We start from the raw sequence: 25,432 nt of genomic DNA on the forward strand, positions 1-25,432 counted from the left end.
CACCACCACCACCACCCTCATTGGACTTTTAATCAGTCAATAAAGCCGATATGATTTAACCAACTGAAATTTCTTTCCTCTGGTGACAGTCGTGTGATGGTAATGCTGTGTTCTTGCCTGCAGGCTATACCTTGATTCCAGGGCCTGGGATTCCCAGCCAGTATTCTACATTGGCATGTGCTTTGCAGGCACATTGCTATATTTCTGCACCTCGTGATGTGACAGTAGAACAACGCAGACACGGCAGCTTTTTCAACAAGTGTGAGTGTTGCTAACAGTAAACATCAAATGCCTTAAAGCAACAATTGTGAGCCTTTTCCAGCTCTGAGTGTGTTTAACCCATTTAACATTAACAGCAGTGTTTAACATGTGCAACTGTTGCTGTGGATGTTTTGGATATTTTACAGCTATTCTGATTTATATCTGCTGGTTGATTTTTGGTGTTGTGATGTCGTTAGTCCACCCCTTATTGTTGGTCTTTCATGCTAACTTTTATATGGTTTGTGGTTTATGTTTCCTGATGATCCCAATTTGGTTGCTACTCTTATTGGTTTGGTTGCTACTCTTATTGATTGTTTTTATGCTGCTGCTTTTACAGTGCAATTGAGGCTGAGTTACACCCTTCTAAGACCATTGAAGTCAGCGGGCTTCAAAGAATATAACTCTGCCCAGGCTTGCACTGCTGGTGCTGCTAGTTTTGTTTGTCAATGTTGGTTTTCAGTGGATGTTGTAAGCCGTTTTGAACACATTTTGATAGTAGTGTGGAATATCAGTATTTCAATTCAGTTTCAAGGCTTGTGAGAATAGTTTAATGATGCATCAGTGCAGCCAACCTGCCAGAGCTAAGCCAGTCTGGGCCTGGGCATTACATGACTTAGAGACCTCCTGAGTATACCACTTAGAGTTTTATAATGGAAGGATAGTGAGACGTACATGTCAGTATCAATAGGCAGAGGCAGTGACACAGTCATAGAGCACCTGCTTTGCATACAGAACATCCCAGGTCCAGTCCCTGGCAACTTCAGTTACAAGAATCAGTAGGTAGGTGAGAGAGGAGACCTCTGTATGAGACCCCAGAGAGCCTTGGCCAGTACTGATCTTGATAGACCCATGGTCTGCTTCAGTGTAAGGCAGCTTCACGCACTTAATAAATAAAATAATCATACAAAACTGTGGTTGTTGCTCTTTTTGCACTGACTGGGTTGTAGAACTCCCCTGGCAAGTGATGAGGTCGGCTTCATGTGCTTTGGGGCCTGGGAGCTGTGCTGGAGTAGGGGAAAATGTCACCACTGTTTTTAAAATCCCTGATGCATGAAATAAGATAGCACATTTTGTTGCATTCTTATTTGGGATTTAAGCCCAATGGGAATCAGTGGGTCTTGCTTCTAAGTTGAAATGGGTTAGAACCAAGCTGTCTGTCTTAGTTAAAAAATAAGTAAAAGTGTTCAAAGCTTGTATGAACTGTCAGGAGTCATCACGCATCACAAATGTGTTGGTTTCGATGCTATAAAAAAACCCAGGAGCTCTCTGCTGTGTCTGTAGCTAGTTAAGAGCTCAAATTTTTTGAAAACAGACGGAGCGATCGATGCTCTTTGGTACTGGCTGTGCACTGCTTCCGTGTGAAGTGGTATAGGAGACTGGAAGTAGCACTTAGCAGTATTGTCACTGCAGACTGAATTGATGATTCTCTTGTGTTCCATCTTCACTACAGAAGCAGGAAAAAGAGAGGAGTTGCTGCGTTTTTAGACGCTATGATTCCTGTACTTGATGAGGAACGAAGGATGCTGAATACTGGATGCCAGGGGAGATGAGAGAGGAAAAATTAGAGTTCATGGGGGAATGAATGGTGGTGGAGGTGGAAACAAGACATCTATTCCTGTTGCTGAAAAAAAAAGCTGAGATAATGACAATTTGAGCATCTGGAGAGAATCTATTGGCCAATTCACAAAATTCATTTTTTGCCACAATCACTTGGGGAAAGCTTTGTGGAGGCCTTTGGAGCTGTCTTTTTCTTTCTAATGTGGCCTTTGGTACAAATTGTGTCTGTCATCTTGGTTCAGAAATACCTTCTGTCTTCAGAAAAGGCAGTAATGCCTGGTTCCTTCTCGGTAGGAAAAGGAGCCAAGACCAGCATGCTTAAGCAGGCTTAGCGGGAAAGGGGCAAGAATGACCAAAGGTTTGCCAGATGAACCTGTTGAGCTGCTCCCTGGAAGTACAGGGGCTGCAGTCCAGCAGTCAAAGTGAGCATCCCATGGGATGAAGAAGAGTCCAGGAGAGAAAGATGGATTACAACTTCATGTGCTTCATGCGTAAGGGGTATTGGTGCTTGTCAGTTGCTTCCCAACCGTGGCCGACCATTATTCTGAACACGTTGCCATGCCCGTTTTGTGAATAGTTACCAGACATTCTGCTAGTGAGAATGATAATCACTACTTGGAGTTATTGCAGAGTTGAATGGAATTGGATGTGCATGTGCACATTCTTACTCGCACTTACACACACTGCTATCCATCAAGGGCCTTGGGAATAGGTCAGGCTGCACAAACCAGCATGTGGATCTGGTGTTGATCCAGTAAACATCATCATTGCAACACAAATAAAATGCAGGCTTGCCTCAGTGACACTCCCGACACCTCAAGACACAGCTGAGTTGACAAACTTTAGATGAAATGACATCTGAACATGTTATTTTTTCCCTCTTGAACTGCTGGTAATATGTATTATCATTTTGGATGCATTATTCATGAAATCTGTTTTACTGCAGTGACAGCCGATGAACTCTGGAAAGGAGTTTTGGCAGAGACTACGACTGGAAGGAGAGGAAGAGGGAAGAGGACCAAGAAAAAGCTGAAAAGGGATCTGAACAGAGGCCAGATAATTGGCGAAGGTAAATGAACGAAACAGCTGAAAGTTCAGGAATTGCTTTCTTGATAGAATTCATAGTGATGATCTGATTTACTGCTCGCAGTCTTGCTTACCATCTTTGTGTAAAATCAAATTATTCCTGTCTGTTACAACACACAAGTGTTACCTTGTACTCTCTGGCTTTGTCTACCATGGTTTGTTCATGATAAGAGAAAAGGAGAACAAGGTGCAAGGTGGAGAATTTGTTCCAGGTGGGAGCTGAGAAATTTCTTTAGACGGTCCCCTGACAAAGCAAATTGCAGAATGTGTAGGGATCCAGAACGGCGAAATTAACTCTCAGCCTTATACCTTCCTCTCCTTTGTCTTCTCTTGCCCACTGGAGCAGCCTTCTCATGATAAGATCAAGCCTCAGAAATCTTCAGGTACCTGTGCTATCTTGGTTTCCACCTTGCACGTGGCACAGAGATTGAAAATGTCTTGGTTTAAAACTAGTTGCAATTTCTTGAGTATTTTAATGATCATCATGTTTCTTGTCTATCGATTATGATTCTAAACAGGCATTAGATCATAATTTTAAAATCTAGTTTGTATGCAAGAAATAAACCTCAGTTTGTTAATGTGCTTGATTCAGATATCAGTATTAACTGTGGTTATTTGTAACTTAGCCTGACCTGAATGACCCAGGTTATTCTGCCAAGGAAAAAAAAACTAGAATGGGTTAGTGTGTTTCAACATTGATTCCAGTATTTTTTTAATGATGTCATGGCATTATTTTGTTGTAACAAACATACTGACTTCAAAATAATTCTAAATGATTTCAGTAGGACTTGCTTCAGTGTAAAAGCATGGTGATGTTGCGTGCCCATTTTTAGAAATTGTCCATTTCTAAAAATGCATTGTTCCATAAAATGTATTGGTAAGAATGGATGCTTCGCAGTCCAGCTGGGCAGTTTCAGAGTTGTCATACAAGTTGCATCCACGTAGGCTGCAAAACCACACACGCCATTGCCACACTGTTAACTGCTGCTCCCTGAAACCCTCTTATCCCTACCACAGAAGCACAGATGCAGTGCCAATTTCTCTTGGATCCCTGGCAGTTTCCCATAATATGTCCATTCTCGATCTAGTCACGCTGTAAAGCTACGGTGGCTTGGAAAATGGACAGTAGACCTTCAGAGAATGGGGGATGGTCGCTATCCCACACCATTTTTATTATTATTATTATTTATTAGATTTTTATACCGCCCTATCCCCAAGGGGCTTTTGAAAGTTTTCACTCCCCAGAGTAGCAATGGAGAGACAGTGTCCATATGGCTATTCCCCTGCAGCTACTCTAAAAAGGCCCACTAGAGCCAGGTTAAAGAACATGTATTTTTGATCATGTTTAATGGGGCAGAGCGGCCAGCAACAGTACTGTAGTCAAAAGCTCTGCTCGTGACCTGCGTTTGATCTCAATGGAAGTCGGTTTCAGGTAGCTGGCTCAAGGTGGACTCAGCCTTCCATCCTTCCAAAGTCACTGAAAAGAGTACCCATCTTTCTGGGGTAAAGTGTAGATGACAGGGGAAGGCAATGGCAAACCACCTCATAAACATTGCTGGTCTAGTAAACGTCACAATGTGAAGTCACCCCAAGGGTCAGTCATGACTCAGTTCTTGCACCTTTGCCTTTTTAAAAGCGGAAAGCCCTGCAAGTGTCATCAGTCATGCTCAGAATGGACACTTGTGTCATTTGAACATTCCCCTCATTTCCATATAAAAAAAATCTCTTTATGAAAGCATCCAAAATTACTACTATTCATACTTGTCGTAGAAACCACATTAATAGCGCAGTGCTAAGAACAATTTCCTGGGAGTAAGCCCCATTAAATAGATGTGAGTAATGATTCTGAGTAAACCTGCATAGGATTTGTATTGTCAAAGGCTTTCACGGCCGGAATCACTTGGGTGCTCAATGTTAGGTTTCACAAGGAAACTGTATGGCGTCAGTATTTCTAGCAGCATTCTCTCCTGACTGTGCGGATCTTCAGATGATCCTCTGTGGCTGCCAGCCACAGATGGTATGTAAACGCCAGATGATCCTCCGAGAATGATGCTAGAACAACGGCCATACAGCCCTCGAAAATACCACTAAATTCAGCCACCCAACTGCATAGGATTGCTCTCTTAAGTGTGCATTTTTAAAAAATATATTTTGTTTCTTATCAACTACTTCTGGATTTTGAAACAAACTTTTGAGATATTTATACAGCAACTAAAATTAGCATGGTTTGCATTAGAAAAAATTAAATGCAAATCAAATAGGCATGCTAGATTAAGTCTAAATCAATTTGCATTGGGAAATTTTCTGGAAAATCTTCTAATTCAAAAAGTTGCAGATAACCCACATCAGTTATTATGATAGCTGTATTGAACATATTTTATTAACTGCCTGATCCCATGTTCTGCTTTAGCTGGAGCAGAACAGAGTTGCCCTACAAAAGCTAAGGAAGGGTACAGTGCCACCATCGGAGCCAGACAAGCCTGCCCCATGTGCCTTTCAGTAAAGCCTCTAGCTATTTCCCATGTACTCCATGCACCAGGACAGGATGGTGGCCTCTGTCTGCATAGGTCTGAGCTTTGTGCTTTATCAGACTAGTGGAAGATGGGATATTAGAAATGGGATGCATGTACACTATTTGTCTACGTTTTACCTTTTTTTTTTCTGGTACACAATTTGAGATTTAGCCTCACAATGTTCATTGTATCACTTCAACCTGATCACCATTTGAATGGTACTTGAAATAGGAGGCACGTCTGACCTGGTCTTGGTTTCTCATGTTCTCAGGACGTTCAGGTTTTCTTTGGCCTGGCCTCAATGCTCCCGTGCTAAAAGATGGAGCCGTCCAAACAATCGGGAAGCGAGATAAAGAAGAATGGGAGAAGCTGCAGGCAGAAATAATCCGTCGGCGGGATGAGTGGGATAAGAAAAGAAAAATGAAGGTGAAGAGGGAGAGGGGATGGACTGGAAATTCCTGGGGAGGCATCAGCATAGGGCCTCCTGACCCAGGCCCTAAAGGAGGTAAGACAACTAGAAAAAGGAGTCCTTGATTTTATGAAGTACAGATGTTTAATGCAAGGTCAATATGAGCATGCAGTATCACAAGTCGGACCATTGGTCCATTTAGCTCAGTTACCTTCTGTGGTTGGTGGTGACTCCAAAGAGCAGAGGTCTTGCTCAGCACTCAGCAGATGTTGGGGGTCTGATCCCTGGGAATTATCTGCAAGCAAAAATGGACTCTACCAATAAGCTACAGTCCTCTTGGTGTGCAGAAGGTATTCCCAGTATTCTAAGAGATTTGTGTAATGTTGCAGTCTGCCGCCATAGTTTATACCTCCCTGTGAGAGTTTGCCATTGTATCACAAATGAACCCAGAATGCTTTCCTTGGCAGCACACGTGACACATCTGTTATAACTTCAGCTGCTTCAGATAGGAGCAAAAATTCACCCTCTTCAGTGCTGGGTTTGCAATTCTCCCCACTTGAAGTGTAGATTATGTGAACATGAGCACTCCTTTCCCAGCATCTAGAACCCTGTGAAAACAACTGCGAAGGGCCGTCCTTGTGGCTACTGTGCATTCTTAGCTCTGGCCTGGTCCGCAGTAGCAGGAGAGGGAGAGAAAAAGGCTAGTTTTCTCTCATAGCATTTTTTCTGGAAGGAAAGAGAGATTTCGTGGGTATATTATCTTAGAGGTTCAGGGAAGATGTCATGGCTGGCCTTTGCTTCGTTTCCCTCCAATGCCCTTTATTTCTGACTCTCTGCCTTCCTGCCACAAAATGTTAACATTGCTTGCAGCATGCCGATGTTTGCCAAAAACAGCAGTCTTGCAGCCACCTGCGTTAAGATTGAGTGGAGGCGTTAAAGCCCACAGTTCCTAAATTGGGGAGCACCTAGCTTTGCAGGGACAGAGTAGCCAAATACTGAATATTCATGATGTTTTGGTTTCATACAATACGCGTTATTTTTTTCGGCCTTGAGAAGGGCTGCAGTAGATGGCATTTGACTGACTGATGAAATGTTTTTTTCCTTCCTAGCAGCCCATTAAATTGAGAAGCAAAGTGAAAAGGGCTACTGTTCTGAGATGCTCTGACCAATTGGAAACATTTTTTTATGTTCTGTTACCTCCTGTAGCTACACAGGAACTGGTAGCACTAGATAAGTCTCATATTTGTTTGCAGTGATTCAGACAAAGTATCAAACGTTCCAGCATTTTGTCATTCAAACAATTCTGTTCAACAATATACTCTCTGATTGTACAGACAACTGAGCCATTTATAGCCTGGTTGCTCCTATTAGCTTTGAAAGATTCTCTGATCTGTGCATGATTGCTCAGCTGGCTCACAGTATTCCTTTGGCCTGTGGCTGTGCAGGAAGTCAGCTCAAAACTTAGCCAAAATCATCCTTTATACATAATCTGGTGCACCCTCTAATCTTTGCCATTTTAAAGCATTTCAAATCTTTTGGAAAAAAAGAAAGGAGGCCTCTGCATTTGGAGTTAACCTCTATACTTTTCTTTGTGTTTCAAAGCCCATCTTCCTGGTTACTTCCACCTCTTTCTTTCTTCTGATTGTCCCTGCTCTCTGTCTCCCCTGCTCTCAGTATTTAAAATTTACGTTAGAGGCTTTGTGGATAGAGGCCTGTCTTTGTTTTGGAGTGTGTATGGATTTTGGGGTCTGGTTTTTGTTTTGCTCTGCTCTGGATAACAGAAATGGAAGTTGGAGAGAGAGGCCAATCTCTGGTGAACAACTGCTAAAGTTTGGGTGGGATCTAATTTGAAGAGGAGAAAAAGCTTGTATGTGGCAGGGTTACTTTAAGCCCTTACCTGCCCATTGCTTTTCAACTTCAATTGCTTAGAAAAACAAGGAGCCAGGCAAACTGTGCCCCCACACACACACCCACACCCACACACAGCTTTACAGTAGTTTGATGGAGACCCCTGTTCCCAGGTCTCCACCAAGCATTGCACTTTACCTTAAACTGTTACATGCATGCATGTTGCGATGCTAATAATAATAATGGGGTTACTATTTTTATTGATTATGCTGATTACTTTATAAATTACACTGGAGAGCCGCATGTCTTTGGGAAAGCGGTGTTGCCTCATGGTTCAGATGGACCCTCTGGGGAAAAGGGTATGACTCTTCCTAGGGTTGGGGTAGCTTTCTGGAGTTGGCCTTCTTTTTTCTTGCTGCCAGAAAGTTGCCATTTGGATGATGAAATGTACCCTGAATTCAGCGTAGAGGTACATACCAATAGGACTCTCTGCGAAGCTGGGCAAGGTGCATGAAGCAGCCTGCTTTGCTGTAGCACTGCTGAGCAAGTTGCACCTCAGTAGCCACTCTGCCTGCCCAAGTTGCACAGCTGTGTTGTGTTGCCATATGGGGCACTGGTGGTGGGGGGCACATCTTCCGCAGTGCAGACACTCCCGCCATGCAAAGACACAATTCTGACAGCTGCATAGGCAGGGTTCAGGACCAGTATGCTTATGTCTGCAGCCCCTCTCCTAACATGCCAAGAAGCTGTGTGCTCAGGACTGGCTGCATGACATCCTTGGACTACAAATAAGTGAAATCACAAGTTGTGAATCTGTTAATGGTGGGCGTCTACTATAAATAGGTGCTGTGTCTATACAGCTGTTGCAAGTAAGATTATCTCATCTGGGGGCCTTTGAGTCTGGGGGCCTTTGAAGTGTATCTTCAGGACCAACAAAAAGATTTTCACATGATTATTGCATTTTTACAACATTTCATAACATTCATGTTTTAAAGATGTATTGTTTAGTTCTGTATTGATCTAACTTTTCATGGTTATGGTTTAAATTCTGCAGGTTAAAGGGTTTCCAGTTTCTTTACGGTATTCTTAGCACTCTAATTCTAAACTTCCTTAGAAATAAGTCCCCCAATTTCAAGATAATTTATTTTCATTCTTTGAATCCTAGTATAAAGCCCAATTTCAGAATAATGCAGCCCCACAAAAAGCACATTTCTGTTGGTCCATAGGCCATAAGTGATCATGCCATCCCCTTGGTAGATTGAAACCTTCCAGGTCTAGTAATCTTCTGTCTCTTACCATTGTCCACACTTTAAATCGAACTATTGCATTAGCTTCTTAATATGATTGTAAATCTGGAACTCCTAGACCCCTGTTTCTTTGATTTCTATAAAGTGTATATATTTTATACGTGCCTTCTTCCCTTGCCATGAGAAATTCTGTAGATCTTTCCTCCACTGATTTATAGGATTATTTGACATGATTAGCACATTTCTGTGGGTATGTTACGCTGTTTGAAAGTTGCTCCTGCATTCACAGCCCTTTTTCACACAGCAGTAGATAGAACCCAACATCACACTTGCCAGGGCCACAGACAGTTGGCTGTTCTCGCTGATGCTTCATGTGCATGGCTTAGCACACTTAAATGAAACTGCTGCTGCATAGAATCCCTGGGCATGAAAATGCTCTCCATGTGCCTTCCTCCTGTTTTAACTGGGCTTAAGTGAGGCATAGTTTTTGTTTGTTTAGAGGATTTAAATGCCACCTCTCAAGGAGAGCTCCTTAAAGCAGCTTACAGCAGTATCACTAAAACCAAACAGCTCACAGCAGTATTAATTAAAACAATAACCAGTAGTAGACCCAGTCAACAATGAAAAAGCACAGAGGCGAAGTAGCACCAACTTTAAAACAGCACAAAGGTTTGACTGTACAAATTCAGTACATAAAAGCTGTGTTGAAATGGTGGTCAGTGCGCCAAGCAGCTACTGTAAAATGATAAAGTGTAAAGTTCATAATAGGATACTTAAATAGCCCACTAAAAGGTAGGGGAGGCTCAATGAAAAGCCTGGGCAAACGGAAGGGTTCGGTGCACCCAGAGAGCCCTTTCAGGAGAGAATGTCTGTACCTGATTTGTGTCTCCTTGATGCATGTCTCTTTATCCCACAGAAACATATGAAGACTTCGACTCCAGGGTGATTCAGGTGAGTACTGCGAAAAGTCTCCTGGGATGTAAAGTGTCAAAAGCAGTGCTCAGTTCCTGCTCCTTTGGTAATAGCTTTAGGAGACCAAGGGAGGTCTGGAGGAGGCTTGCATTGTGGAATGGGCTTTGCTTTCTTGTTTTTCCTGCTGTGTCGGAGTGTCTGATTCAGATGGAACTGTCAGTGAGGTTGATTTCCCCGTAGCCAAAGGCATCAAGTATTTTGTTAACCATTATTTGAAAGGGTTAGAGAAAAGAATAAGCATTCAGAGTAATTTCCTAAATGCTTTTGCCAATTCCTTCTATCTCAGTAAAAAAGCCCTCTTCCAATTTTGTCCCTCTCCCTGCTCTGCAGAGGACTGGCCGCAGGTGGTTACTCTGTTTTTCATCTCGACCCCGCTGTGGCAGGTGTCATGCCTCAGTGACAGAGCAACAGCTTCACATTCTGAAGGTCCCAGGCTCAAGCCCTGGCATTTCCAGTTATTTAAGGATCCCAGGTAACAGATGCTGAGAAAGGCCCTGGAGAGTGCTGCTAGACGCAGCAGGGAAGACTGAACTAGACAGGCCAGTAGACGGATGGTGTAAAATAGCTCCGTCTGTCTTATCTGTCCATTGCAGTTTTTCTTCTGGAGGCTTGTAAGAGAGAAATACAATCTCTTCCATTTGACACATTTATGTAATCTCTGGTTTGAGTTTTCCCAGAAGAGCTTATCTGTTCGCGTTGCAGACCCCTCCTTGATCCGTCTCACTTTTCACTTCATGCGCTGCTTCTGCATCCCCAGAGCTTGCAGCCTCTTAGAGCTTGTCATCCTGTCAGCTTTCCTCATAACACAAAATTCTGCTTTGCAGGCTGTGGCTGTCTTAAACTAGCAACTTTATATAAACAGAGGTCCTTTTGGGGAGTGTGCATCCCACCCTATTGGCATACTTACCTGGCTGTTGGTGTCAATCAGCTAGCTTCTTTGTACCCTGACCACACCCATCCCATTCATTCTCTCACCCTCCTTGAATACAACTGTGGTGATTGTGGGGAGAGAATTGAGGGTTGGAGAATAGTTGAAATATGTTCAATACTTATTTTCTTATCTTACTCCTTTAAGATCTGGAATCCCGGTTTCACAAATTAACCATAGTTAAAAATAAACCATGGTTTTGCATCATACCTGAACCAAGCCAGTGTTGGGACAGCAAGCTCCAGCATCCTAAGCATATCTCAGTTGTTGTCAGCTGCTGAAAACCAAGTTGAAAATAGAATCCATCAGCACTATATTAAACAAAAGAAGTGTTTATTTTCTGGACAAAACAATCTCCTCTCCATATGCTCAGCATTATTCAGAAACAGAAGAAACACACACTGTGACAAAACACAGAAAATTAAAAACAAATCAGTAACTAAGACAGTAGTCTTTGACAGAGTTGAAAAGGCTTTGAGGGAAGCATGGGCCCCTGTGGTGTGTACACATTTGTCTGTTGCGTTGCCCCCTCACAGCATTACATATTGCCTTCCACGCTTACTTCAGAGCGTTTGGGAGAGAGTGCCAGGCAAAGAAAACAAATTCTTGTGTTCTTGCAGTCCTTTGTTCTTAAATTGTTATTGTGAACCCTTCCCTTAAAAAGCATGTCAACACATTCTAAAGGAGATAATATTTGAGAAGGGACATCTACCATTTGCCCATTAAAAATACGTCCAAGGGATGGGAGAAGGGGAAGCTCCTGCCCCTCCAGCAACTACCATACAAGCTTTGCTGGGAACTGAAGTATGCCAGTTAACAAAGCTTTTATCTGGCAACAAGAGGGCAGCAGTGCCAAGCAGGCATTGCTCAATTGGGCAGGTATATTGGTCAATCAGGCTCTCTGGTGCAGATAGAAAAATGTTCACTGCATTACAGTTTCTAGCCAGGCCTCCAAAGCTCTAACCCTCACAGCTAACCTTGCAAGATTTTATGTTCAACCTGAGAGTCTTTTGGGGCTACAACTGTCAGGAACTCACACCACCTAGCTTCCTTCTATCCTGTTTTGTACTTTAGGATCATCTTGGCTGTTTGTTGATGCCTGCAAAATAATTGGCAGGCCCTTCACTGATGCTTTTAAGATTTAAACATTTTCATAGGTCAAATGAAAAATAAAAACTTGACCAATCAGTCATTGCCTCTGCTTGTCCCGTCCGTTTTGCATGCCAAAGTGTAACTTGTGATGCCAGCTTGTACACTGCACAGAAGCAATCCTAGGTTTTGCTTGAGATGTTGTTCACAGCTGCCTGTATAGTGTATGCTGTATGCAAATATGTTTGCTGTGGCTATACATCGTATTGTAGATATAGACGCACTCTGAGCATGTCACATGTGGCCCTCTTACCTGTAGCTGATTATTTGAGATAACGATAATTCTCTCTGACCCTATTTCATGAAATAATGTGCAATCCTTCTGCTTTTTTTGTTGCTTCTTTGACATGCAAGTTGGGATTTTATTTTTCTGTCTATTTGGCAGAAAAGGAGGAGGATTTTAAACAGAGGCTGAATGTCAGGAGTGCTTTGATTATGTGTTCCAACATTGCAGGGGGTTGGACTTGATGGCCCTTAGGGTCTCTTCCAACTCTATGATTCTGTGACAACCCTTCATTGGAAGTTTTATTAGTGCACGCAAAAATTTCCATTTTTCCTTTGGAAAAATTGAAAAAAGTCCTTATGGGGAAAAAAATAGGGGAGCCCCTAGTTTGCTTTCTAAAATATTCTTAGTTTCTCCCTCCCCCAGCCTCTTGATCTCTAGTGGGAAAGGACAGTCAGTAGCCTATGATCAATTGAAAGGAAAGTCTAACTTCTTGCTCAAGCACGCCTCTGTTTTTCATCTTTCCATCACCCTGAAAGTGGTTCCTTGGAGCAATGGGAGGGAGAGAGTTACTCCAGTCAAAGCTCATTCATTTCAGTGGTCTTAGACTGGGTTAGCTCTTCATAGGATTGTTCTGTTAGGCATGTGTAGGCATCTCCCATGTTACATGCGCTTTGTTTCTCCCTCCTCTCCCCTAAATCAGGGGTCTGCAACCTGCGGTTCTCCAGATGTTCATGGACTACAATTCCCATCAGCCCCTGCCAGCATGAACATCTGAAGAGCCGCAGATTGCAGACCCCTGCTCTAAATGAAGGTACAGTGGCGGAAGCTCCCCCCACTCCCAAATCTTTCTCACTCAGGGTTGTCAGTCAGAAAAATTAGCATGTCTCAGAAACAGGACAGTAACTTTTCTCACACAGTATATTTTCTACAGCATGCGTTCTACAGCAGCAGAAGTACAGCCTGAGGAAGAGGTGATAGGTGGACCATACCTAGAGAATAAGCACAGGTCCCCAATAAGCGTAGGGGTCCCCAATGTGGCGCTCATTGACACCTTTCCCAGCACCCGCCAAGTGTTTTTCAGAAGTGGGCAGGGCCAGGTAGGGCTTTTTTCTAGCAAGGCTTCTGATTGACTACTGGAGATTTGATTGACTGAGCAGATTTTTTAAAATGTTGCTTTGATGGCAGCTCCCCTACGGCACAAGGATCTTCATTCCTGATGGTAAGCTGGGGTGGTGATTTTGTTGCTGTGCCTGCAGGATCAAAGAGGTTGAGGACCCCTGCCTTAGTGAAACCGAACACAGGATTTGTATACAGTGTTCAAGGCTATCAGTGACCAGAAGACCTCGAAAACTTCAGAGATGAAAGCTCTAAGAGAGCCTCTGAGATAGTTTCTGCAGAGCTAAACTTACATAGCTTATAATTTTGGAAAACCCTCCAGTCAAACACTGCAAGCAGAGGCTCAGAGATGCTTCTCTCTCAAGGTGCTGCTCTTTATAAAAGGGGGCTTCAACAGAAAGATAAAAATCAAGGCTGAGAACTTTGTGTTAAGTCCATAATACCGCAGGCAACTAAGCAAACTGCTAATGTTTTTTTCAGAGGTTTTAGAGCAGCAAAAAGCTTGCAGCAATGCTGACCCAGCTGCTCCAGAAGAAATACCCATGAAAGGTCTGCTTTAGCACAGTCCCTTTGAAGTACTTTCCGATCTAATTACCTGTGTTGGACAATATTCTTTTTTTAAGTGTATGCTTGAAGAGCATTACTTTATTATTGCAACTTTAACATTAGCTTTTATTTTCCATCTTTAAAATGTTTCAGTTTGACTCTAGCTTAATTGAACAAGGAGAGGTAATTTTTGTAGTATGTTAGCTGTAGACTCTCCTTGCAATCCAGGGACAGTTTGTTGCAGTTAAGTCACAATGCAATTAGTGGAATGTTGGTTTCAGCAGGATTTAGGCATGATTAACTTACTCTCAACTGGGACCTTTAACTATGAAACTCCAACAAGAAAGCCTGTCCTATTTTGGGGCATGATATGTGAATAACTGAAGGGAAGAGAATGCAAATGAGTTTCTTGATTGTTCAATTCTCAGTGTCCCAGTTTATCCTGCTCTGAACATAAAATGACTTGAAATGTTCTTCTGGTTTATAGATTGTTTCGATGGTGTTTACCCACAGATTTGGGGCCAGCAATTCCCTTTTCTCTATTTCTGCTCAGAAGAAATTAAAGTCGCAAGCAAGTTTGCATATTGTGTTAATCCCACATGTTCCTTTTTTAACATAAAATTTTTATTTGTACTTCAAAATCTTTTCAACACGCAAAAAAATAATAATTCACCAGGTTACAAAGTACTTATTCCATAAGGACTCCCAGTTCTTTCTGCGCTGAATATTAGCCCTTAGTCATTAAACATCCAGATAAAATCAAATCTTTAGCGTTATTACTAATAAAAAGTCTGACTTTTCTGGACTGGTTCTTATTTTAACAGTCCTTAACTTTCAAAACCACTAGTCATCAATTTATTTTGTTTCTGTTTTGTCTAAATACTCTTATCAAGGGTTTCCAGTTGTCCATAAACCTAATTAAATTCTTTCTTTGAGTAGCAAAGGTAACTTGGTCATTGCTGCCAATTCCAATACCTTCACCCACCATCCCTCAATTTAGGTATAGCTGATGTTTTCCATTTCTGCACGTATAGTATTCTTGCTGCTGCTTTCATACATAAAAATAATGTTCTGTGCTTTTTTTTTCCAGAGATCTGTCCATAAGTCCCAATAGATTAGCTTCAGGTTTCAATTATACATTAGTCTTTAAAATCTTTTGAATGATTTTATGTATTGACCTCCAAAATTGCTTAGCTTTTCCACAACCCCACCATCAGTGATAAAAGGTCCCTTCTTGATTGTCCTATTGCCAACACTTATTTGAACCATTTTTATATGTCGTTGGGCAATTTTTCTGGTGTCATATACCAATAGTATATCATTTTATAAAAGTGCTCTTTCAAAGTAGAACTTAATGTATCTTTAAGTCCCTTTGTTCATATTAGATATTCTCCCATGGTTCATATTAGATATTATATTCAAAGTTGCTAGCCAATATTATTATGCATTCTTTGACCTGTTCTCCTTCCGTTTCCAGTCCTAGCAAAAGTTTATACATCTTTGCAATACACATATTTGTCATTTGTGCACGTTTGTCCCTTTCAAATTCCATCCTGGTATCCTCAAAACCATACAATTCTTTGTTTAGTTTAAATCTTTCCTGTAACTGTACACAGAAAAACCAAACACAGTCAATACCTTTTGCCTTCATTTGCTCTTCAGCTTTCATTTTGCAGCCTCGTGAGTAATCTAGGATGTCAGTAAAATCCATTTCTTTTCAGAAGCTATTTCACATCTGTATAGTTCTTGTAGTGATAGCCTGGTGTTTGTTTTTTTTACAAAGTCTATGTTTGAATTTATTCTATACTCCTAAGATGGTATGTCTAATATAACAATTATTAAAATCCTTGTTAACCATAATGGATAAAAATTAATAACTTTTAAAAAATCAAAATTAGATATTTTTTATTTAAATCAGATTTTTTTGGAGTAAAACACTTTTTGAGGAAAAATCTATGTAAAGATGGCTTTTTATTTAAGATACTTTATAGTCCAAAGGTTATTCACAATGAAATAAGGGCTAGTTTTTAATTATGTAGTATTAAGGCTGTATATTCATGCAGTGTTTACATTTTTGGTAAATGAATTCTGTTAATCCATTCACAATGTCATTCTCTTCCAGAGGTTTCTGTTAAATTATTTTGCACAATTCTCTGTCTAGTATCTCAGATGCTTGGTTTTACAGTTCTCAAAATTTGAAACTTCTTTCTGCAGACATAAGATGTCTCTTCTTCACATCAAAATGCTATAAAATAAACATACAGAGATGGAAAAAAAGACTTCAATGTCATTGTTCCTTTGCAAATCTATGTACTTACCTCTTAAATGCTAAATTTCAAAAGTCAACAAATAGAAGATTGTTTGGAGTGGAATACAGCTGCACTAGGAGCTAAGTGTGAGGAGGGAAACTTTCATCTGGTTGTAAATATTAAGATTGTACTAGGAAGACTGAGTCTTTTTGTAGAAAGCCATGATTTAAATCTAGCCTTAATGACTAGTGATTTAAATTGTCATTTAACAGCCCCATTCAGGTGGCCAGGCAGCCAGCCGTGGCACCACAACCATGCCCCCCTGCCGCTCCCAGAGTGGCTTCCCAGCAGTGTGGAGCAGCTTGCAAAGAGTGAAAGCCTTCCCGCCACCAGGAAGCCTCTGTGGGGCTCTATACACTTACGCCGCCTTTTTGCTGGCTTAAGTCTAAACTAACTGCTACCAATGTAAGGTAGCAACCAGTCAGGAGGGAGCCAATTTAAGCCTCTCCTCACCATACCCCTGCACTGCCCCTGGTGCACGGGTGGCAGAGGTGCAGGAACGCTGCCACAGCATTCTACACCACATCCCATCACCAGGGAGGGTGGCGGCGGCTGCACACTGGCTGTTTCATCCCCTACGCTAATCAGCATTTCCCTGAAAATAAATTATACTGTAGAAGAAACTCCTTTGATAATAAAGATGCCAAAGCAACATTTTCAGGTTTTTTAATGAACAATTAATTCTGATGTTAACCTTTGTAAATGCTGATTAATGTGTCTTAGTGCTGCCATAAGAAATTAATATCTGGATATAGAGGTTTTTTTAAAAAAAACACATGCTAACTTCCCTGCAATCATACCATCATGCCAGACTATAGGTAGCTTGTGGCAAAAAAAAGTTGTCCTGCTTTGAGTGCTAAATCACATCTGTCAAAAATGGTGTTCTGACGCAAATTCCTGTGTCATAAAAGCAGTGCTTAGTGGCAGTGGGCAAAATTGAAGAGCTGGCAGCATAAACATAAGCCAAATGAGAAACACTGACTTAATAGTGAGTGAACCAATATTGAATGACAACTTATAACAAGTCCCCCAGGACTTTGTGCACAGACAAATGAAAGGGAGAGTTTTCTAAAGACTAGTGCTCTCTTACCAGTGACAAACTTGCAGTTGACATTCCTGGTAGCAAAGTTGCCTCTGACTTTTCATAAAACTGTGGAATTACTCATGGTGTTGCAATCCTCAAAGCCTTTTTCTTTTTTTTAACAATTGCAGGTCTTCTGTCTGACAAAAAATTAGTTGATATTGAGCATCTTATGCACTTGTAGGTCCTTTTTTTCTTATTCTAACAACATCATCAAGTTTTGATGGTGTTTTGGAATTGACCTGTGTAGGACTGTCGCTGGAAATGGGACTCCTCTGATGGGTTCACGCCTCTTGCCTATAATGACTAGCACTTCATATTTCCTGTTGTCCTTCTTGGTGTTGTATGTTTCCTTGAATCTGCTCAGGTCAATTGTAATATGCAGTTTTGTCTAGGAAACGAGATTCATATTGGAGAATAAGTTGCAATCTGTTCAGGTTGCACTATGAGTTTATACTATTTAAAGAAATGATTTTCGCCATACTCACACCACTCTGGATCACTTGGGGCTTTTGTTACCAGAAACAGATTACTTGATGTTGTTGTTGTTGTTATTATTTATTCAATTTGGTATACCGCCCCATCCCTGGAGGGCTCTGGGCGGTGTACAGCATCAACATAAAATGTCTATTTCAGGATCACCCAGTGGTACGAGAACAGTTGTTTAATAGCAATGCAGGAAGCATCTTGCCCTTAAGACTTGGTCATCCCCTTTGAAATCAGAGAGGAAAGTTCTCCAAAGCCAGATTGAGAAGGGCCCTGGGATTGCTCTGAAGTATTTGGCTTTGCTCACTTTCAGTCGTCAGCTGCATCTGTAGATCCTTCTCACCCACCCGTTCTACCTGCCTTCTCTTTTATGGCACATTGTTATCTGGATAAAACAGATTGCCTAAAGGAACTGGAGGCTGAGCAATCTTGTTCCTGGTTTAGGACAAATGCTAACTTTGCTAAACTTTTTCCTAGGCCTACATGCTTGGCCCTAATCCTAAATCCATGGAGTAAGTTGCTAGAGATGAAGGGTTTGAGCCATACTTTGGATGTTGAACTTTAGCAAGCAGAGGGAACTGATCAGGTGACCAGGCATGGACCAAAGGCTGTTTAGAGGATTTATGCCTGACTCGGCCAATTAGGCAGTTGCATACACCTGGCAATTGTGGTGGTTCCTTCCTTGGCTAAAAGGACTTTGATACCAAATTCACACTGTTCACAATAGTAGGCTACACTTGATTCAAGTTTTATGATATAAACTTCAAGCTATGGGATACCTGACAAGGTTCACCTTAACTTCTTAAACCCAAGGGCTATATTATTTTTCCAGCAGTTGGAAATGGAAGTCTGAGCACTGTGTAGATGCAAACATTTTTTGAAGGCAGTAGTGTGAAACAGTGCTCAAGGTCTCCCTAACCCAGTGTATTAGTGCCAGCAAAACCTGCAGCCTGCATTTTTGTAATCATCCATGCTTACATCTCCTAATTAAATATAGATTTTCCCTATGCACTCTAGAAGATTTAATAAAATAGGTTAAGCAATGACCTTAAAATAACAGTTTGTTGTCCAGATATGTCATTAAAAAAAACCTCCTCTCCTTCTGTTCCTTCATATTTTTACTGCTCCAGAAAATTGAATCTTAGGTCAGGTTTTTGATAAACAGATTTTTTCTCTAAATGAGTATTAAAAAATCTGCTAATGTATGGAACAAAAAACCTTACAGCCCAATCCAGAGGGCATGGCAGCCAGGGACAGCTCCGCTTTTGTGCCACCATGCTTCTTCCAAAGGGGTTTCAGGTGGTATGGGAAGGCCCAAAACCAAAAAACAACCCGGCTGCCTGAAAAAAAACCATTGAAAAATAGACTCATGCCACACTTTCTGGTGTAATTGTTGGGGTGGGGGGGGGGCATGTTCCTGTGTTGAAAGACCAGTGGGAGCCAGCCACCGTCTGTCCCTCCATTGTGCCAGTGTGCTCTCTTACGCCAGCATAGTTTCAAGGCAACAGGCCCTTCCAGGTTTGGGCATAGCAGAATTGTGCAGCACCCACCTTCCAGTGTCTTTGCTCTCCCTGCCAGCGTAGGTGCCCGTTATGCTAGCAGGGTGGGAAAATATGTCAGCATGGGCCCCTGTTTGTTTGTTTGTTTTATTGTTGGATTTTTATGCCGCCCTCCCCAGAGGGCTCAGGGCGGTGTACAAATAAATATATGCAGACAGGGGAAAGTTAAAAACCAGTACAAAAAAAAAGTGCATGGATCACAGTGTTGCTCCCACTATCCATTTCAGCCCACCACCACCCCGGACTGGGTTCTAAAAGACTTAAAAAATCACTTGAAATTAGGGTTTTTATTTGCAAATGGCACAGTAAAATGGGAAAAATGGAATACAGGGAAAGTGCACAGAACTGCTGTTTGAAATTCCTGACTGAAAGAAATTATCAGATGGAGTAGATTTAAAGATTCTGGAAGAACTAGATATTGTATGACATGAAAACTTTGGAGGACCACATCAAGAACTTTCAGATCACAGTCAGAGGCAGGCCAGCATACAGCAAGTTAAAGTTGTCCAGCCGCAGGGGGTGATCCTCTCCCCAATGCTCTTTAACATCTACATGCACCCCCTGGCAAGTTTGGTCCAGAGTTTTGGGCTGAGATGTCATATGCAGATGACACCCAGCTCGTGTTCATGATGGAGGACAGCTCGTCTTTGGCCCCTGGAGCTGTCCAGTGTTGTTTGGAGGCCTTCACTGGTTGCTTGAGAGCAAGCCAGCTGAAGTTCAATCCTACGAAGACAGAGATGCTGTGGCTGGGTCTTGGGGAGCAACTGGTGGACTTTTGCCAGCCTACACTAGTCGACGAGGCATTGCACTTGGACTCGTCTGTCAAAAGCCTGGGAGTGATCCTGGACCCAGCGTTACTGCTCGAGGCCCAGGTTGTTCAACAGCCCGGGTAGCTTTCCATCATTTGCAGCAGACATGGCAACTGGCCCCGTACCTCTCCCGTACAGACTTAGCCACAGTTATCCATGCAATGGTCACATCCAGACTTGACTATTGTAACTCACAGTATGCTGGCCTGCCCTTGACGGTGATCCGGAAGTTAAACTCGCTCAACATGCGGCAGCCAGACTCCTTACAGGGACATCTGTTTGTAGTATGGTGTTGTAACAAACTAGTAGTACAAAATAATTTTTGATCGGATTTTGTGATATACTTTCCAGCCGATCTTTTGACATTTTTTGTTTACCTTTTGTGGTGTTCTTGTGTTTTAATTTTGGCCCTGCTTTTGTTTTAAGGTTTTGCTAAGTACTCTGACCACTTATAGTACAACCTGATTGGCTGCTTTTAATACTTCAGTTTTGATCCTATCAAGTCAGCATTTTGATGTTGCTCTCATCTGTTTGCCTGTTGTGTCAATGCTTTCCTCCCCTCTGTGGGCCAGCATTGTGAGTTGGAAAGTTTTGCTTTTTCCTGACCTTGGTTTGTTTTTCTGTGTTCAGAACAAATAGCAAGACATTGAGTTGGGACTGGCAACCATGTTCAGTCCAATACAGTCAAATATTTTATGAAGTCAAAAATATATTTGTCAGTAACAGCTTTTCTTCCATATTAGTTTATTCCTTTCTAAACTTTTGTGACTGTAGTCTGACACTGTTCTTGCAGGGTAAAAGCCAAAAAAGAATGATCCAGTGAGTTGCTCACATTTCTAAAACCTTATGTAACATGGTTGAGAGGTATACAGATCAATGTAACATGGTTGAGAGGTATACAGATCAATCCTGAGGCACAGCCTGCTTCAGAGTGACTGGACATAGCATAACTACGACAATACTAGTACATTCCCTACAGGGTTTTTTCACAGGGTACCCAGGAGGGAATAAATGTCAGATGGCCTTCAGTGGCTGCTATTGTGTCAGCGTCCCCCAGTATCTGCGCTGTTTCTTGGAGTTGTTATGCAAGAGGGCAAGGCTGTGCCAGACAGGCAGCCAGAACCAATCAGGGCCACCTGGGAGCCAAGGCAAGCATCTGTCAGAGCCCAAGGATAGAAAAGAATATAGCAAGGATGCTGGCTCACTGTTAGCAGGATGCCTCCCTAATTGCTCCGGGTCCTAGCAAAAGTCCCAGAAATCCCTGGGCACCTTCCAGTGTTAGCACAGCCCCCTGCAACCCACTCCCCTACTTGCAGTCCGAGGCAGCCACCTGCTCACATTGAGCACTGAGCAGTCACACTTTGGGAGGGGAAGGGGGAGATGCCATGGACAGTGTGTGCAGTTTTGGGTGCTCTCTGTCTAATGGTGGCTGTGCCTTCTGGCAGGTTGCCCACTCTGCCAAGGGTGAGCACACATCTCCATGCTACCCCTGCTGGCGGCCGAGAGGGGGGCTGCCAGAGTCGGGTGTTGTGCGGGGGCCTGAACATCTCCAACAGGTCCCCCAGCAGCTATCAATGCACACCTGTTCCTCCTCTTCATCCCTTGTAACACCAAATAGCCCCTTCATGTGACCAACAGCTGCCATCCCAGACATTGCCAGCCCCTTCCTACTCTGCTGACCCTTGGAAAAGGCTTTCTGCTACTTTCTTTGACTCTCCACCCACTTCCACTTGATTGCTGCCCACATGGAAAAGGGGGGGGGGATAAGCTGACCCAGCCATTGGGCCCTGTGCCTGGCAAGAGGGTGGAATCCCCAACATTACCTGGGGCACCAGCAGCCACACCATCCAGCTCCAGGATGCGGCTCACCCCTGGCTCCTAACACCCTCCCCAGTGTCTGCCCCCACCACTCGGCTTCATCAGAAGAAGTCAAATCTGTCCACTGTAAGGGCACAGCCTCAGCTGCTGGCCCTGGAAATTCTGTGCTCCAACTGACATCACTCCCATCTGCCATTGGCATGCCTGATCTCATGCTGCACCCAAGACAATTGCAGAACGTTGCCATATGCTGGTAGAGCTATTTGGGGGGACCTCACCAGTGTCTCTCATCTTGATTCAGGCTGGCTGAGGTGATGATGTGGGAGAATCTGGGAGTTGTTCCACTGACCCCTTTGCAGGTACATGCCACCCTGAGCCAGGCAACCCACATTGCAGGGAGCTCTCAGATAGCATCTCTTGCTTACCCTGCCTCATGAGTTGTGGGCATCCTGGCTGGGGTTCTTGTAGACCTGGGGCGCCATGATTGGGTGCTAGGGAGGGGGTTTGGCTGCCACAGGGGAGGTGATTGGTGGTGCCCTTGGTCATCAGCCAGAGCTGCTGTGGCCACTAAATGGCCGCCTATGCCTTGTGCGCCTTTTTTCCTGGCCCAACTGTGTGCCTCTGTCAGGGGGCATTCCTGGGCTGAAAGGCACAAGGGAGCAGTGTAACTCTAGCCATGTCCTCAATACACCTATAGTGCCAGCACAGAGCTCTAAGCCTGAGTTGTGCTGTTGCGCAGCCACCGATCAGCAGTGCCGGAACCTGTGAGCAGTGCAGCAAACCATCACTATCTTCATGGGAATTATTAGAATGTGCTTTTTAGTGCTATAACAGGATTTTCCAGGCACTTCTAGAAATATTTGGCTTCCTTCTGCATGAATACATTTTTCATTCTGTTATGTTTCTTTGCTCCGTTTCTATCCTCCTTGTGCTCTGCAGAGCTCAAACCTGCATTCATGAGAGATATCCCATTTTATCGTTTTACCTTAGAGTGAGAGATAGTGTCAGCCATTGAGCAACGGCTGTTTCATAGTCACTGGGACATTTGTAATATTATCTCCTTGGTCTCAGCCAAGCACTCTCCCTGCTACACATTTTTTTTGTCAGCCCAACAGTATTTCTGAAGGATGGTCTTATTCAAACCATTAAAAATGTAAATTCCAGGCTCATTCAGTCTTAATTTGCCTTGAAGCTATTCAGGGAAGGGAGAGAGGATTAATCCTTCAACCTTCATGGTTTCACAGCTTCCATTCTTTATTATTAGGAGAAACAGTGTATTTTTAAAGGACTTCTCTTTTTAAAATGTGAACAGCAGAGCACAGGAGCCGCCTTTCCCTTCCCTGCACAGTCCCAAGGCAAACCAAGGCTACATGAGCCAGCAGTTTGCAGTTTGTGGACAGAATGTCTGTTTGAGCCTTCACATGGCCCTAATTCCTAAGGATCCCGGGGGGCATCCCTTTCAGCTGCAATGCACCAAGTCAGGTCAAGGGATCTTGAACCAACTCCTTCTCAGAATGAAGAACAATAGAGGTTTTAGCAGAGTTCTTCAATGTGCAAGCTGAAATCCAGGAACTTAATTAACCTTGTAGATAACTGAAGAGCTTTGTCAGAGCCTCTGTGGTCTTTGGGGGGGGGGGTTTGGGGGGGAGGGGAGGGTTAAAGAGCCCCTTGGTCAATTCAGAACATTTTTCCAATTTTGTTTTGTTTTTAAAATAGCTACTAATCAACATGATATGATGTATGTTTAGAGAGTTCTGCTACTGACATTGGGAGCCTACCAAAACTATAATGTAAAATAGCATATAGCCCACCACGATTACCCTATCAGTGTCAAAATAAAATAATTTCTTTCCTTCCTGGTTGACAGGTTTGCAGCTGCAGCATGATTAAGTGTCAGTATTAATATGCTTTTGTAGTTCTTTGTAGCTCTCACCAAATGAAAGTCACCTGGAAGGAAATGGTGTGTTTCTTCATTTGCTAGACTATATGTTGGTTTTGATGTGGCTGGTGTACATGTTTTTTCCCCTTTAAGCATAATTTACACATTCATATCTGTCACTGCTGTGATATACTAAATCTGACTGCTTTGTGGGCAACTACAGATCTTTATGTCATTCAGTTTGTGTGGTATAAAGGGTGGTATAAAGGCATGCTGCCTGGTTGTGTGTATGGGTACATACGTGGTAGCCACCTTGTGGGTGGAATAGTCTGCCTGAGACTGCTAAGAAGGCCCCCTCTTAGTAGCTTCCATTGTAAAATGTATATAACAGAATAATTCAGGAGCTTATTCTTGTAGGAGTAAACCTGTGGTGTAATGGTTTATTCAGGAGGTGACTTACTATTGAACAACTCTTACCATAAAATAATTTTCCTGAAATTCAGCTGGTCCATAATTTAATTGTTATTGTGAGTCCTATTTGATATATTTATATACCAAGGAAGGAAGGGAGGAAGGGAGGGAGGGAGGGAGGGAGGGAGAGAGAGGAACCAAATACAGGTAGTACCCCTGTTTTCAGTAGGAAAATGGCAAATGATTTTAGCTGACATACAATCTAGGAGCTCATCCTTCTTGACCTATAATTCTGAGATCTTATATGGTGGACAAATCAACACATATTTCGTCAGTATCTCAAAGTTTGGGTGAATATGGAGGAAGCAGTCATGTTCCATAAAGCTGTTTTTAAAAAAAAAAAACCCGATTCTGGATTTATAGAATTCAAGTATTGAATGAACAATTTTTGCTATTTTAATATTTTTTGCTAGTGGCATCCTGATGATATTAAAATTAGCAAAGATTTAGGTTTGCCACTGCTTCAAAGACCTTGGAGAATAAAAACAAAACAACAAATTCAAAACATCAATAAATATAGATCTTTGAAATGAGGAAACAGGTAAGAGGCCATGGAACTCATGCACAAAAGCTCAAGTATGTCACACTGGAACATTGTGCAGCGTAGCCTGCATGTTTTCAATTTTGTGCATTGTACCTTGTGCATGTGTGTGTGCACGCAGTGTTCAGAAACACATTGGTTGTTGTAAGCACCCTTTGGATTGTACTAGATGTTGCCAGGGTCTGTTCTGCTCCGCACAATTGTTTTGCTGTGTGTTTTCTGATGGCCTTCTCCCATCTCTCACTGTAAACCTGTAGTAATTTACTTAGTAAGAAGTTCCTTTGACCTTCTGAGTAATGTTTAGATGAGAATGGTCAGCATTCTCAGATGTGATATTTAATAGGTGGTACTGAATCATGAGGCAAGGCAAAATTAAGCCCATGATCTTGAAATGTTCTTCGTATCTGCAAGAGTTGTAAGTCTGAGATTGCTTTGTAAAACAGTTATACATTTCAGCTGCTTGCTTCTACTCTAGAATGTGTGAGAGAAGAAATGTTGCCATTATTAGTAAGAGGAGAAGAGACTATAGTTTGAGTCAGGACAACTAATGTAGTAACAGTCTACAGCTGCTGGTGCATATTGTCAAGCCTGAAAGGCCTTCACAGAATTTTGAGAGAGATT

The 25,432-nt window shown here is 42.5% G+C and overlaps 1 protein-coding gene across 1 annotated transcript in view; it reads left to right on the forward strand.

Moving 5' to 3' along the window:
- The window catches only part of MRPS5 (mitochondrial ribosomal protein S5), a 51,477-nt gene that overhangs the window by 10,865 nt on the left and 15,180 nt on the right, over window positions 1-25,432 (forward strand). The window contains exons 2-5 of the mRNA XM_048482103.1: window positions 124-261; window positions 2,765-2,887; window positions 5,689-5,922; window positions 9,838-9,872. Of these exons, the coding sequence (XP_048338060.1) occupies window positions 124-261; window positions 2,765-2,887; window positions 5,689-5,922; window positions 9,838-9,872 (530 nt within the window). The remainder of the gene's footprint in view (window positions 1-123; window positions 262-2,764; window positions 2,888-5,688; window positions 5,923-9,837; window positions 9,873-25,432) is intronic.

The sequence above is a fragment of the Sphaerodactylus townsendi genome, linkage group LG01 (assembly GCF_021028975.2).
Source record: "Sphaerodactylus townsendi isolate TG3544 linkage group LG01, MPM_Stown_v2.3, whole genome shotgun sequence".
In the NCBI taxonomy this organism is placed as follows: domain Eukaryota; kingdom Metazoa; phylum Chordata; class Lepidosauria; order Squamata; family Sphaerodactylidae; genus Sphaerodactylus; species Sphaerodactylus townsendi.